The 15,257-nt window shown below is 36.6% G+C and overlaps 2 protein-coding genes and 1 long non-coding RNA gene across 4 annotated transcripts in view; 1 reads left to right on the forward strand and 2 right to left on the reverse strand.

Moving 5' to 3' along the window:
• Nucleotides 1-1,496: 1,496 nt before the first annotated feature.
• Nucleotides 1,497-14,366, reverse strand: LOC117233406 (chaoptin). Its single transcript, XM_033493695.1, has 16 exons — nt 13,593-14,366; nt 11,784-12,072; nt 10,948-11,118; nt 9,677-10,152; nt 9,110-9,329; nt 8,566-8,876; nt 7,287-7,511; nt 6,988-7,209; nt 6,315-6,483; nt 4,892-5,424; nt 4,143-4,337; nt 3,775-4,059; nt 3,023-3,148; nt 2,784-2,897; nt 2,002-2,237; nt 1,497-1,805 (listed from the first exon to the last, which is right to left on the reverse strand). The coding sequence occupies exons 1-16, from the start codon at nt 13,593-13,595 to the stop codon at nt 1,514-1,516; spliced, it is 3,867 nt and encodes a 1,288-aa protein (XP_033349586.1). The 5' UTR covers nt 13,596-14,366; the 3' UTR covers nt 1,497-1,513.
• On the forward strand, nt 5,714-7,464 carry LOC117233413. The gene is made up of 2 exons (XR_004493309.1): nt 5,714-5,755; nt 7,419-7,464. It is a non-coding gene; the product is annotated as an uncharacterized LOC117233413 (long non-coding RNA).
• Nucleotides 14,367-14,893: 527 nt separating the features above from the next.
• LOC117233408 (lysophospholipid acyltransferase 1) overlaps nt 14,894-15,257 on the reverse strand; it is a 32,337-nt gene continuing 31,973 nt past the window's right edge. For both annotated transcript variants that reach the window (XM_033493700.1, XM_033493699.1), the window contains one exon: nt 14,894-15,252. In XM_033493700.1, the coding sequence (XP_033349591.1) occupies nt 15,102-15,252 (151 nt within the window). In that variant the 3' untranslated portion in view covers nt 14,894-15,101. The remainder of the gene's footprint in view (nt 15,253-15,257) is intronic.

Below are 15,257 nucleotides of genomic sequence, written 5' to 3' on the forward strand. Positions count from 1 at the left end.
CGCTTTTATTTTCTAGGCTAGAAAATTTTAATTTATTGTTAGGAAATCTTCCAAAATTGTTTAAATTCTCCCCCGTGTCTTTCTTCAATTATCCGATCTACTTTCTCTATAATATTTTTAAGGATGCAATATCACAAACAATAATAAAAACGTATATCATAGTATACAGTGCGATTTTATTAAAAAAAGAAACGTGTCGACAGCACATATTGGAAAGCGAATTAGTTTTCTTTCGTTCATTAAACGCATAATATATAAAATCTTCGCTATTGAGTTACTTAGTGAGCGAATTGCCCCTTGAAGTCTCTATAAACGTACGTTTCGTATTCTCTACTTTTCCTTTTTTTTTCTTTTTGTTTTGAATGTATAACAATCTGAATGTGTAATTAACTAAAACTATTAAAATCTATACTGCTTCCGTCGAACTAAGATCCAAGTTAAAATTCTTCCATTTTGCTAGAAAACGAATAAGATTTTTCAATTTAAAACGCCCAATTTCCCCTCGATCCTGATTTTCTTTTCTACAAACGGAAGAAGATTCCATCTCGTAAATTTCAATCTCTTCCTTCGAACAGCATAGAAGAAAGAGCGTCAGCCTCGATTTATTTACAGGTTCTTAGCTCGACAATGACGTAGCGCGAGAAAGACGAAAAGAAGACCCTGCAAACGCGTGATTTTTTACACAACGATCGCGAGCAGACAGCTAACTGCTACGATGCAGAGAATGAAACTTCAATTCCTATCAACGCGACGGATACGTGTTACAAATGGAAAGATGAAAACATATCGAGCGTCTTTCTGGGTACACGTTCGGTCCTTAATTGGTCACTTTGTACGAGTATCTGAACAATTGATCCAACGGCAGTCTCATTGATTCGAAGCGTGCTGCTTTAGGCAAAGAAACGAATGGATGTGCAAGAGTTTCTCTCCCACTGACGCATCCGATCAAAGTGCAAACTCGATCGAGCAGATCATTTCGAAATCACTCGAAGAAATCACCTTTACAGTAACTTTTCATATAAAATCTAGTTCTATCGAACGAACGCAACCGAATCATGAACGCAGGCAGATACCGCGAATGCGATGAAACTCGCGTTGATGACCGCTCTGTCACGTACGTGTGGTCGAACGAATAATTATCATCGACGATAACAAAAGAAACTACCACTGCCATAGATCCGAGTATGTACTTGTTGCGTTGATGTGTTCCGTAAATATACATGAATCATGATCGTCAAAATCAACTTATCGACAGTATACACGCGGGAATGTCGCATTATACCTATTCCCATCATCGCTGTCCATTTGCACAAGCAGACGCTACATAAGGCGAGACAAACGAGACGTGTCATCGCGTCCACGACGCGTGTATTCCTCTCGAGTAAAATAGAAATATTTTGATAAACGATACGTCGCGTGTTCGCGCTTTAAATCGTTGCACGTCGCGGGGAAAGGAACGGTGAATGATTTTTAAACGCATAAAACCGAGGTACGCGTTCGAAGGCTAAGATCTCTAATAGACGAGTGCTGGGAAAATAACGGAAAAGAAAAGAAGGAGATGACGAGGCGCGTGAATGTAACTCGCGGCACCCCATCCACATTCCAGATCGGTCTTTAACGCGTCCAGCACCGACACGTTATTTTTGTTCAGGCAAAATGTTTCCCGAAGATCGTCGTCCCAATCGTTGTCCCAACAATCGAACTCGTCGTCTTCTTCGTCTCGTTCGAAGTTCTTGAACTCGCTGTAGGTAGTGCAGCGGTCTTCTTGGTATTGTCTGTGCTTCCTCTGCCAGGATTCCATCCATCTGAAGGAACACGTCGGTTCTTCAGCGACTTTTAATTAAGAACGAATAGCGGGGAAAAAACATTTGCAAGCCTCGAAGTAAAACCCGTACGGGTATCGACGAAGATTCGAAAAGGAAAATGAAATATCATAGCCGACGCGTCGTTTCTTGCTTTTTGAATAGAAGATGCAAAATAAAAATGGGTTTATCGACTCACCCGATGTCGCAATCGCAGGTGAAATAGCTTCCCCTCACCGTGAGTTTCAATAGAAATCGTTTCCCTGGCACGCCTGGCTTGTACCCGTTAGACGGATTGTGAATAGTTCGCGCGTCGTTGTGATGAAGATGAATCGTCACGTTTCTTACCCATTCCGCGTTTTCAAACATTTGCTTGGGCACGGTGCTCACGCTTGTGTTGTACATGCCGAAGTGCAAGTGCGGATTTCTTATGCCCTGAAATAAATGAGACACGCCAGTCTGTTCGTTCGTTCGATAAATTTGCAATTTCCTTAAGAATTTCTAGTATTTACAAGTATTTCTATAAACGAGTTTCCTTAAAGTACAGCGTGTCTCGGCTGACTCGATCAGCTCGAACTGCTCGCAGGGTACACGTCGTATTGAAATATTTTTTATAGGAAAGTTGCATAGTTTGGAGAAACACGTTATACGATGGGAATATCTTTTTTATGGGAGAAGGAATTTCGAAGATTTCCAGAGCAACTTTGTTATACTATATGGATGCTATATTATTTTACAGCAAAATAAGTAGAGAAGCGTCGAGTTCCGAGTGAAATGATATCGGCCTCTGTTAGTCCCAAACCTGATGATCACAGGGTAATTTCGTTTTGCTTCTCGCAAATTCAGTTTACGCGATGTCAAGTTGAAGATTCGATACGATCAAACATTTCCGTAAGACTGCATAAGGACAGGCAATTTTCCAATCGATCGATAGATCTTGACGGAGAATTTTCTGTAAGAAAGTTTATTAGAAATACATACTCGCAATATATCTGGGTTTATTTCCTTCAATGCTCGACCAGTCAACGTTATATTGAACAGTTTGTTGGGGAATTTTCCTTTCATTTCTTTCTCCAAGTTCGTGTCATTCTGTACCTACAAAACAAAATTTCTAGATATAAATATGTATATATCTTCTCTATTTATGTTCGACTGTCTCCGACTTGGTGAAAACATTTTGTGAAAAAACAATATTTACGATAGTAGAATTTTACACGTACATCGATGACCAGATGCCTCAAGCCGTTGTTGTACTCGAGAATGTTGGGGAAATTGAAATTCTTCACGCCGTTGTAAGCGGTTATATATAACTTGCGGAGTTTTGTAGCTTTGCAGAGTGCTCCGCTCTGCAAACCGGGAAACGTTTTAATTTCGACAGGGAAAATAGTAATTTTCATTTTATACGACGAATATTGTCTATCAAACGTTGTTTCACGCGTATACGATCTACGCGTTTCTCGTTCGTATAAAAATCTGTAAAGTATTTTATGCAAAAAGAAAGAATAAACTTCCTACGACAATTTCACAATTTTTATACTCGTTTGATAGTATTTTATAGGATGCTGAGTATATAGGTACGTATTTTTATAAACGCGATTAAAAAAAAAACAAAACGAACGAAACTTAGAAATTTCATTCGCCTAATAAATATTAAAACAAGAACTCTATTCTGAATATCTTGTTTACACATATTTGCATATCATTTGAATTCTGTGCATTTTTGCCCCTTTAGTATTATCATAAATGCATACAAATCTGCAATATAACCGAGCAGAATTATGCAGTTGTAATAAAATAACGATGAACGATGATAATGAAAGTTTTTCTAACAAAATCGGTCGGTGCACGTGTAAATTATCCTTTTGTAATTAATTATCGTATACAGATATTATTGGAGAATAAAAATTGCCGGTCAACGATAACTTTTTTGGTACGACTGTCTCGAAATTTTATTTCTCAAACGAAAACTTACCTCGAAGGTCATCAAAGACAGTCTTCGTATATCCAGTTCCTCGAGACTGTCCGCGATACCTAAGAAACTAGTATTGCTAACGGCCGTGATCGGATTATCCGCTATATTGAAAGTTTTCAATTCAGGTAGGGTGTGCGTGATCAATGGCACCACTGTCAGATCATTGGCACTTAGGTCCAAGTAATGAAGGGACGTTAAATTCGATGCCATTTCCGCTGGTATCGATGCCAACTCATTGTGAGCCAGATACAACGTTTGTAATCGTCGCAGTGGCAATTCTGGCACCTTTAAACGATACAGATACAATGAAATAAACGTTCCTTCGTACGAATGGTTCTATACTACACACGTTTACAGGTATTACGTACACTTAAGAGCGAAATATTGCTTAGATCAAGATACAAAAGCGAGTCCTCTAAACCGTGGAACGTTCTTCCGCGTGATTCCAGAAGTAGTTGTTTGTTGTGACTCAAATCGAGATGAGTTAAATAGGGCAGATCGGAGAACACACCATCATCGAGTCTGACTAATCGATTGTAAGACAGATCTAGCCACGTTAGGCTCTGAAACGGAACGGAAGTTTGCATTTTCGTTTCGAAGTTTACGAATTTACGATATTTCCTTTTTGCACGAGATACGATTCTTTTCGAACGATATCTCGTATTTTTTAAAAGCGGAATCTAACGATTAAATTTTGTTTTTAAATCTTTAACGATTATGAATTAGGGCAGGTATATAAATATGGTGAAATTTCACTTAAAATCGTCGAGGAAGCATTAAAATTGATTTAACAATCAATTTGTAACTGTATGTCTCAAAAATAAAAATCCTTCTCGATTCAAATAATTTGAGCCAACAAATTTCTGACCAAACCAATTAGTCGGAACAGGAGAAGAATTAAATTCTGAAGAATTAGAAAATTCAATTTTCAGCGTTATACTTTTCCGCGACGTAGTATAACGATTTGTACGTAAGTCTTATCTCGTTGTAAAACTCTACTCGTGTGCTGGACTTTCGCGTATCATTCGATCGCGCGTTAATTTCAAAGTACACGCAAATTTTTCCTCGCCGTTGGTCTAAGGAATTCAAATTTATTTATAAAATGCGCGCAACTAACTCGTAATCTAAATATCGCGTCTGTCGTGTGAATGCCCGACAAGGTGTTCCAAGACAGATCCAACATGGATAAACTGGCTGCAGCTGAGATGGACATGGTCTTTATCGGTAGCCTCATGAACTGATTGTGAGACAAATCCAAACTTTCGATATTGGCGTCTGAAAACATATTGTCTGGCAGCGATCTCAGTTTGTTATGAGAAAGATCGACGATTCTCAGTTTCTTCAGCGGTCTGAGCGCCTCTGCCGGTATGTCCATGATATTGTTCCAAGAGAGGAGAAGCACTTGGATGTTCCTGGTGTTTCTGAAGCAGTCGAAGTCGATTTCCATCAGCTCGTTGTGGCTCAGGTCTAGCCACTGTAGGTGCGGCATATTTCCAAAGACACCTTGGGTCACGTTGCTCAGTTGATTGTGAGATAAATACAGATGCGTCAAGGAGTATTCGACTGGTTTGAAGTAGTACTTCATTATGTCGGATATATTGTTGTAGCTGAGGTCGAGGACCTTGATGTTCGATTGAATCGTGCCGCCAACTGCAACGCGACGAAATAAAATCAGAGTTGAAAACAAGCGACGATTAATGTTACAGGAAAGTTAATTTATTTGTTGCGTATATCTCGAATATTAAATATATTCTCGAATGTTCTTAACGTTTTTACGGCGTCGATTCGACGGCACGGGTCGCAGACCTTGAAGACTTGAAAGACCAAGTTTCCTAAGAGTTCGCGTGAAACATAAATCATTCTGCGCGTATTTCAAACTTTTTACCACGTAACAGTAAGCCTATGACATAAACTTAAACGTCGAACGATCGAACGTCTAATCAAGCAATGAACGTATCGAGGATTAGAAATCGAATTGTTCGTGAGCGATGCGTGTTGATAACAAACAATGCATCGAGATGAGCGCGAGAAAAAATTTAGCAGAGGCAATGAAATCGTTCTTGGCAACATGATGATTCTTAATTCCTCCAATAGAATTCCCAATCCTATTTTTTACATATTCTATTCATTTCAAATTACAAGAGAAAATATACAGATATTTTTCTGGTATTCGCATAAGCATAAACGGAGCAACTGAAATTTCTACAATGACAACTTTGTAGCAAACCGTGTGATGGCCTTTACACGGACTTAAGAAACGAATTGTTAATTTATCGAGCTCGTTTTTTAGCAGAATTTTTTAATATTTAATATTTAAATATTTAATAATATTAATAAATATTTCAAACTTTTAACGACCCAGCGATCGTTATTCGTATTTCAACGAGTCTCTGATATTAAATATCCGATTTCCGAGGTCGTACGATCAAGTCTAGTCTTGTGGAAAAAAGAATTCAAGGATGAATTTATCGATTTTCCTTTAGCAGGATTAGAGAGATTTGTTTCTAAGCGTGGCCAAAAGATTTCCACGATGGACTTACTGGTAGTGGGCGGTGTAAACGTAGTGCTGTTGATCCATAATTTTGGGATTTCATTGTGGCTGGCGTTAACTTTGAACGAGGACAACGTTCCCACTTGATCGAACGAGGCAAAATCGAACTCGGCTAGGTCGTTGTACGCGAAGTCGAGGAACTCCAAATCTGGCAGATTCTTAAATATAAATAATTACGATTTTCGTTAAATTGAGGAATTCTCCGAAACCACGAAGACAGATGTCACGAAATTGATCAGAAACTTTTGTATCTTTCTTCATCCTCCAACGTATCTGTTTAATGATATTTAACGCTAAAACGAGCGGTCTTAATGGATGATCGTAATTAAAGTCATACGACGAGAATAAAACAGGTAAATTGTATTTTAAACTGAAGAAAAGGCGACATTAATCGTACCATTAACGTCTACGTACTCTTGTTGATAGTTGGAAAAAAGGAGAATTAATAGCTCGAGTGTAAAACTGTTAGCGAGGTATGAGATTGATAGATATGATTTATTAATGAAATGAATAAATTAATAATTAGTGGATATGATAAATTATGTGTCAAGGAAATTTTATATTCTAGTAGGCTTTTGATTAATCGTCTGAAAACATATTATACGATAGGGTTATACGATAGGATTATGAATAAGATATGGTAAATAAAATGTTAATGTTACCTGGAAGGCTTCGTCCGTGATATCTTTTATCTTGTTACCCCGTAGGTTGATATACTTCAACAGCTTCATGTTCATGAACGCCCGCCTCTCGATTCTATCTATAGCATTGTCTTCTAAATTTATCATCGTTAATTTTGGTAGGTCGACGAACGTGTGGGTTAAAATCGTTTTGATCATGTTGAAGGAGAAATTCACCTCTTCCAGGTACGAATGTATGTCGCCCTGAATTAATTCAAAATGAAAATAGACGAAGCAGGTTGAAATGAAACGTACGATTAGAAAAATTGTACAATTCCTACCTGAAACGTTCCTTTCCTGATATTATCGATTTCGTTGTCCTGCAATTCTATTCGTTTGATCCTCTTCAAAAAATGGAAAGACGTATCTGGCAGTGATTTAATTTTGTTGTTGCTAAAATCAAGGTGCTGCAGGTTCGTCAGAAACTTAAATGGCGCGTTTGGCACTTCAGAAACGGAGGAAGAGAAACCGTGAGACATCCTCAACGTTAGAAGCGAATGTCCAACCTGACGAACAATTATTTTATTTGCATGAAAATTTCTTTCCCAATTCTTTCGCAATTAGTAGAATTTCATCGCGCAACGGATTATAGTCTGAAGAGACAATACTTTTCCTTTGATATTCTACGAATAAAATATTTGTCGGTATCTGAATTCTCCTGTTCTGCTGCGTGTTGTGATATAAAATTCTATTAAATGATTATATTTTATCATTCTACGTGCTCATTTGGCTTCGTTGGACAAGCAAGAAAATAATTTCCTTCGTTCTTTTCTATGTACCGAAGCATTTTATTTATTCAAACCGTAGCATTGAGAGAGAAATTGTTCGTATAATAGAAATTTAGTGATCCTTTCCGGTACCTACGATCTCTCGTTGTAGTAATAAAAGTTTACGTAAGTCAATAAGACGATACTCGAGATAGGTAAATTTACTTAGACTTTAGCATTAACTGAAATTTCGCAAAGTTCCACCGTGTATATTCGTGAATAGGTCAAGTACTCGCTGCGACGATGGATCTTTATAGAAGCCTGTTTTATTGGAATTATCTGCGGCTATCAAGGCCTTCGGTGAATCGGGAATGCGGTTCGAATCTAGTTTAATTAACATATTAAGGTAAATTGCTGATTCTCATTGATCAAATGTATTACGGTTTTGTATGGTTGCTCGGTTGAGAAATCGCTCCTTTCTCGCACGAAATAGTAAGAAACAGAAAGAACGTTGTTATCGAAAATACAGTATAACAATCTTCCAATTTTTATGACACTGATACGACGATTGATGGATACAACGAAACTTCAGATATTTGTAAGAAAGAACGAAAAAGGAAAGAGAATAATCGTACTCGATAAGACGGGCTTTTTTTTTAATCTTTGAACTAAAATTAAATGGCACTCGTCCGTACTTTATCTCACTGAAATTCGACGATTTCGACTGGAAAAATTTAATGTTAATTTAGTGATTATCATATATATTGTATTTTTCTGAAACTCTACGACCTCGATAAAAAAAATTTTACGTCAAAACATAAAAATTACGACGAACGTTTAACGTTGAAATTACCTCGGAGAAAGCTTCGTCTTCTATCGAGGATATCGAGTTCTCCGAGAAGTCCAAATACTTGATTCCGCGAACGTGCATGAAAGCATGAGCCTTGATGGTATTCAGGTTGCTTTGGACTATACGAAGTTCCTTGATGTCCATCCCGTATTCCATAAAATCGTCCGACGATAACGTTGATTGTGGCATTCGCGAGATTGAAAGGAACCGCATGTTCCGCATTTGTCGTAAATCCTGAAGGGACACCACGCTGTTTTCTCTGCCGCTCAGGTCCAGATTGTACAGAGAATATTGGAAACCATTGAATACCTCGGCTAATAGCATGTAGAATAAGATGTCGATTAACGTAAACTATTAATTTAGAAAATGGCTAATATTCGATTCGAGACATTGAAATTCGAAACTTTAGATTTTTGTAAGAAAGAACAAAAAAGGAAAGAAAACAATCATATTTGCTAAGGCGGGTTGTTTTAAATCTTTGAAGTAAAATTGGAAGATCGATGGAATTAATAAATCATCGTCGTAACGTCATCGTCTTTCATCTTACCTGGCGAAAACGTTTGAATCTTGTTCTCACGGAAGATCAAAGTACGTAAAAAATCGTATTCTTGGAAGATAGGACTCGAGAGAGAAGTGATATTATTCCCGGAGAGATCCAATAATTCCAGGGACGTCTCCAAGCCAGCCAAATCAGGAGAATTCACCTCCATTAGATCGCAATCACTGAAATAAAGTTCCCGTATTCTCGAATCCCTGAACGTACCCTCCTAAAACACATAGTTCAATATTTTCTCCTAGCCTTGAACATTTCATTACACTACCTAACATACGTATTAAATTGTAATATTTATTGCGAGCGAAACTTCTATCATTTGGCATTCCAGCGAATCGATAATAAATGGTCGACAATAAAAAATTCACGAATATCAAGTATCGTGAGATTTTTATTTTGTCAAGAATTTTAGTTTCTGTAAACGTATTACAAACATTGAAAAATTCAGATTTAAAAGATCACTGCACTGTGATTTTTCTATCCGAGAAACATTTTTAGCTAATTATTTTAATTATAATTTTTAGAAGGCTGATATAAATTATAATATTTGGAAAATCTTACCTGTACCATAGTTAAAGGATTACCATCGAGATAAGTTCGGTTAACTTTATGAAAATGCTGGAAATCACCAGATATCAGAGTTTCGATTTGATTATAATCCAATCGCAGTATATCCAGGGACAACTGCAGCCCTCTGATTTCCGACTCCTGTTGCTGGTTTAACATCTTCGATATTCTGTTGTAACTAAGATCCAACACCTTCATACGCTTCAGAGACGACAATTGCGCATAGGGAATATGGGTCAATTGATTTCCATTCAGGTACAGATATATCAGATGCGCCATGCCATCTCTGAACACGGAAGGATCGATTTCTTTCAGATTATTTTCGCGTAAATCGAGCATGTCCAAGTAAGTGAGGCCCGCGAATGCATCCGCCGGAAGTTTGTCGATCGCGTTTCGTCCCAATCGCAGTTTTTGCAAAGAATTCTCCAGACCACGCCAATTATCCGGCGTGATCTTTGATATTTTGTTACCTGCAGAACAAGCTTTTATTTAGTTTTCAGAATTGTTTCTTTCCAAATGTACGACACGATGTTTTAGTAATTAATACGTAATTAAAGATTATATTAAAATAATATTATTAAGTATACTCTGGTATGTCAGAACCATATGTCAAAATTTGAAAGAGAAACAATTTTAGGTAGAAGAATTTTAGGATTTTATTTAGGATCAAGAATAATCTTTGAGTTTGATTCAATTAAGCTACGAAACTAATACAATTTCTACCATTAATTCACTCGTCCCTTTCGCTTTTCTTTCTTTCATATTTCTGATCGTGAATCAGAAATCTCAGCATCTAATTTTTACAATGCAATCTTATATCCATGTAATTCATCCTACATCCACTTAATTTCACTTTTGATTTCAAGTACGATGACAATAATCTTACACATTTTAAGATATCAATATACATAAAGTGCTTGTTACGATTATGTTATCTACTAATGAATCGTTCCTTAGTGATTCGATGATTCATCAAAACTGGAGCGTTTTATCGAACCACGTTATCATCCAATTTTTCAAGATGACAGTAAGGATACGATGAAACTAAATTGTTACGAACTTCTCTCCTTTATTGGAACGGAATTTTACTTTCTTCCTAATGAAACCAATTCCTACCGATTAAATTTACTTATTTGAACATAAACCGTTATATTTTCTACGAATTTATAATAGAAATTTGTCAAATCCAATTATACGAATCGTTCATTTCCCGACAAGTTCGGATAAATGGAATTCTACTACGTTAAAGAAAATTCCAAAGATACCTGTCAGATCGAGAAATTGCAATTTCTGCAAATGTCTGAACGACCTGCTGGGAACCTTCTCTAGGCGATTGTAGGGTAATTCGAGCTCCCATAACGATCTCTCAAGCCCTAGGAAAGCTTCGTCCGGGATGTCGGCCAGGGGATTATGTTTGATCCGTAGATTGTACAGACCTGAGAGGTAGAGGAATGACTTTCATGTGAAACTGAACTGCCACGCATCCTATGTATATATACATATGTATATGTAACGTAACGTAATCGATGATGCAAGGAATTATTCGTGACATACGGTCATTGCCCCTCAACCCCTATTTCATTCTTCCCTTGATCAACGATCTCTTCGAAATCCCCTTTTAAGTGCATTCTAGCATACATAAGCGAGTTAATGTTAACGATGTGAGGAAATTACTTGGCATTTTATTTTTCCGAGGGATATTACTATTTTTTAAGTTTCCGTATAGGAAGAATCACTTCTTTTTTACATTAGCGAATTACATTTTATTTGATTTTGGCATTCTTTTCATTTTTCTTACAAGTTTGAATGTCGATTGGTCGTTGAAAAACAGTGACTATCTTGCGACAACGTACGGAATATTTGAAAGTTGTAACAACCCAAATCGCCAGAATCTCGAATACTTCGACTCTTCCTCTTTATTATTGCATATCGAAAGTTTTATATGAGAAATTATCGTTTATTCAATGTTATTCGCGATAAAAAATTATTCTTTGTTAAACGTCACTTATATGAAATGTACTCTTTCTTCAAAATCTTTTAATAATACGGTCTCTTACAATTTTAATTCGTACGCCATCGCCGTTTGTAAATTCCTTCTTACCTGTGTTCATAAGAAACTGTGGCTGAAGAAACATCAATCCGTTGTTCTCCAACTGCAGCATGAACACTTTGGAGGAATTTATCGGCTGAGGTATCCGCGGCATCGGCACGTTGTAACAGGTGACGATACCCAAATCCGGGATGGCTTTCGAACAAGTGCAAAGAGGGTTGAAGAAACACGGTGGATATTGGACCGGAAGCTCGTGCATCCGAACCAAGGACGCCCACATCATCATCAACAGGGTAAATATCATCAGAGCATAACCCACTTTCACCATCGTTGCCAAATGCTGTAAACCCATTTTTTATTTTACCGTCTCGTTGATTTCGATAGCTGTGAAACTTTTCTCCTTGGCTGCGTATAGCTTGGTAAATTCTCGAAATGTTTAATTAAAAATTGGTTTAATGTTTCGAATGCTCGTGGACTCTGGAGCTATGAAGTAGAAAGAGCACAAATGTATCGGATTTGATGACTCGGGTTAAATATTTACATGCAGCGACTATAGAAAGTACCTGAGCCTAACTTTTGTAGGTTTTAGTTTTATTTTTACTTGTAAAACACACTGTCAAAGTTATAATAAACTGCGTCAGGTGGCAATAAGACGTTCCTTCTATTTAAATTTCATTCTATTGTATTGTATTTAATAGGTGTCTACAAAGTAAGTTATCTCGTTAAATAATATAATTCCACGATGACGACTTTCTCCGATTACTGCATTTTCGTCATAGATAATCGAACTTTAAGCAGTTTTTCGCAAACAAGCCAATTATTAGATACTACAACGTAATCCTCTTAACTTAGCTGCACGTGGTTTATGTCGTACATTTCCTATGCATATCTATACTAACTGAAATGAAACTTGAAAGAAATTTTCTATCATTGTTTTAACGTCTGTTTAAGCTACATTTTTCAATTTTGTCGAACATTTGAAACCTTGTGAGAGGTTTATTTCGAAATAGATCTTCAGGGAGATCTTTGTTTCTTTGAGCGAAAGTCCGTTACCCCTTTCATTGAGCTTTAGCAAGTGAAGATTCAACGAGTATTATAAAATATAAACACATAAGATAAAAAATTGGAATAGAAGTAAAGCAAGTAAATGTAAGCCTATTTCTCGCGTATTTTTGAATATAAAGACCATTGAAATTCTAATATAATTACTCTGATATAGCAGCAACGATATTAACTTTTGTGAGCGAGTTAATAAGCAACTAGTTACGATAGCGAAAAATAAATTTGGATTGGATTTCAATGAAGTTTGACAAGATGAACGTACTTTAAGAAATTGGATTTATTTTATACCATTGTACTTTCATTTCAAAGCGTGAGTGCCTACATGTTTATAATTATCGTTTCATGCCAGAATTCAAACGTTCTTCGATTACTTTCTAGTAATGTACAAAAGCACATACAGTTCTCCATTAACAACCAGAAATGAAACCTCGTACTTAGAATCTTATACAATGGGACAAAAAAACAATTTCATAACAATTTCTCCGATGATCGAACGAGCAATAACTCCTCGGTAAATTAAATCGTTTAAGAAAACACTGTATTCCTGGTTGTGCAAAGGTCAAACATTTTCCCCCGAAAAGATTCACAACGTGTAAAGATCACCACTTAGTTCAATTTTTGTTTATTTAGCATTTTTATTTAACATTCTTTTCTTTATGAGCACATTAGATCCTTTATACCACACGAATCCTCTCTATTTCTATTATTTTTTTTCTTTTTGGTCTTTTAAAACTCGAATCCATAATGTTTCACTGTCCTTTGCACATCCACGATTCGAACAATTAACAGAAATTTTACCATGCTTTCTTGGATTAAGAGGACGATACTCGAGAATCTCTATCGGAGCTCACGATCGTGGGATCGTCGCGGATCGCTCGCGATGATCGCACTGACTATTTTGCTAGCTAAGTGGCCGCTGCCACCCCGTATGTAATAGGGCTTCGGGGGTGCAGTCAGTTTCGGTGCTTCCCTTTACCCGATTATAAGGACGATATTCCATTAGGCGACGAATGAAAATACTCGCGCAAAACGTTAGTGAACATTCGAATTATGGCTATAGTTATTTGAGGATACGCAGGCACGTGGGGCGCAATGATAACGTCACTTAATCAGATTTCACCCGGCTACTGTGTTGGTATATTTGCATCTTATCTTTCGTATAAAATTTATAATTAACCGATAGTGGTTCTAATAAAACTTATACATAATATCGCACTTTTATGATTTTCTTAAAAAATCTGTGGTTAATTGGGTTTATCTATGGTTAATTATCGGTATGTATTAGAAGTTGTTACAAAAGAACAGAAGTTAGGGTTTGATCTATTTAACGTAATCAAAACGGTGCGACAATCGAGGAAGATGTTTGTAAATTTAATAAATTTACATTATAAATGTGATTTCATACTTACGTAACATTCACATTTTAGCAGTTGAGCATCGTATAATTTGTTTGTAATTGGATTTTATCTCGACACTTGTTATTAATATCAATAAAGATGTTCGGAGGTAACGTTTCATAAATAAACTTATGAATTTAGTTTAAAATTAATCATGTGAATAAAAAGCAAAGACATTTGAGGGTGCTGTAGATTAAGTCTTCTCCCTCGCTGCATCGTGTGATAATTTCGCGACTGCGACGTCTAGGGTACTCGGGCATTTTTCGTAGAATCGTCAATGCTGACGAACGCCAAAGAATATCTTACGCATATTCTAGCATCCTGAGTAAAACTGGGCGTTTTGGATAAATCGAAGCGCGTTTGTATAAACTAGAGATTATATTCCCTAGTAGTTCGTTTACAATCATCGTATCATTACGCACGCTAAATGTATAAAACTGCAAAAATTACTAGTAATCGCTTAGAATTAAAATCATATCTGTGTTCTGTTGGAACGTCATAATCTGTCAACCACTCTTTCGATAAACATTGCAGAGGGGAAAAAAGAACAAGAAATATGATAATATTACAGAAGACTATCGATTAAATATTATTTACTATATCACCCGCGATGTCGTCTGTTTTCCGGTAAAACTGCGAAACAGCTGGGTGCCAACTTCTCAGCATATGCACTGGGCATTGATATAAATATATGATTACTCATTCACGTTATATAAAACAAATATACTTTTCACACGCTCGACATAGAATTTGTACCAGTAACATGTCGTAACAATAAATATTGTACGTATATATGTGCGTGTATATATAATATATACATAATATTTATACGTATATTAAAACATTCATAAAAAATATGTATCTCTTGTGTGATCGTCATTTTTTTTTTTTTTTTGGCCACATCTAAAATTCACATGGATTTACGCGCAGTTCCGTTGATTAATTCCTGAGAAGTTTTCGATTCCTTTTCAGTTACTTTCTTGTGCGACGGAATTTTCGGAAGACGTGGTGCGATCACGAGTAAAGTTAAACCGATTATATGTGGAATCAGGTATACATACCTGAA

The sequence above is a fragment of the Bombus vosnesenskii genome, unplaced genomic scaffold (genome assembly GCF_011952255.1).
Source record: "Bombus vosnesenskii isolate JDL3184/JDL3185 unplaced genomic scaffold, Bvos_JDL3184-5_v1.1 scf7180000013295, whole genome shotgun sequence".
In the NCBI taxonomy this organism is placed as follows: Eukaryota; Metazoa; Arthropoda; class Insecta; order Hymenoptera; family Apidae; genus Bombus; species Bombus vosnesenskii.

Excerpts from the sequence above, each read along its gene's own strand:
- LOC117233406 (XM_033493695.1), bottom strand. Across the intron at positions 10,153-10,947 it reads GCAATTTCTCGATCTGACAG|GTAACAAAATATCAAAGATC; the intron begins GTATCTTTGGAA and ends CTTGTTCTGCAG. Across the intron at positions 7,512-8,565 it reads AAGACGAAGCTTTCTCCGAG|GTTGGACATTCGCTTCTAAC; the intron begins GTAATTTCAACG and ends ATTGTTCGTCAG.